This window comes from Geospiza fortis, unplaced genomic scaffold (assembly GCF_000277835.1).
Source record: "Geospiza fortis unplaced genomic scaffold, GeoFor_1.0 scaffold254, whole genome shotgun sequence".
In the NCBI taxonomy this organism is placed as follows: domain Eukaryota; kingdom Metazoa; phylum Chordata; class Aves; order Passeriformes; family Thraupidae; genus Geospiza; species Geospiza fortis.
In genome coordinates this window covers 996,351-996,556 of record NW_005054441.1, presented here as the reverse complement: position 1 = coordinate 996,556, position 206 = coordinate 996,351, and the positions used below count along the sequence as shown (strand labels likewise).

The 206-nt window shown below is 70.4% G+C and overlaps 1 protein-coding gene across 1 annotated transcript in view; it reads left to right on the top strand.

The window, feature by feature from the left end:
• The window catches only part of CACTIN (cactin, spliceosome C complex subunit), an 8,630-nt gene that overhangs the window by 3,725 nt on the left and 4,699 nt on the right, over nucleotides 1-206 (top strand). Inside the window, 1 exon segment of the mRNA XM_031062206.1 lies at nucleotides 77-206. This exon segment is cut by the window's right edge and continues 116 nt beyond it. Within this exon segment, the coding sequence (XP_030918066.1) occupies nucleotides 77-206 (130 nt within the window).

The window sequence follows — 206 nt, the reverse complement described above, 5'->3', positions numbered from 1 at the left end:
CGCGGTCTGGGCCGGCCTCACCCGTGCCCGGCAGGGCCGTGCCCTCCTCCCGCTGAAGCCCGGCTGTGCCCCCCAGCTCGGAGTCCGGCGATGAGAGACAGAAATGGAAAAAGAAGAAAAGGAGCCGCAGCCGGGATCGGCACCGTAAGGACCGGAGGAAGCAGCGCTCACGGTCCCGCTCACGGTCCCGGGGCTGGTCCTCCGGC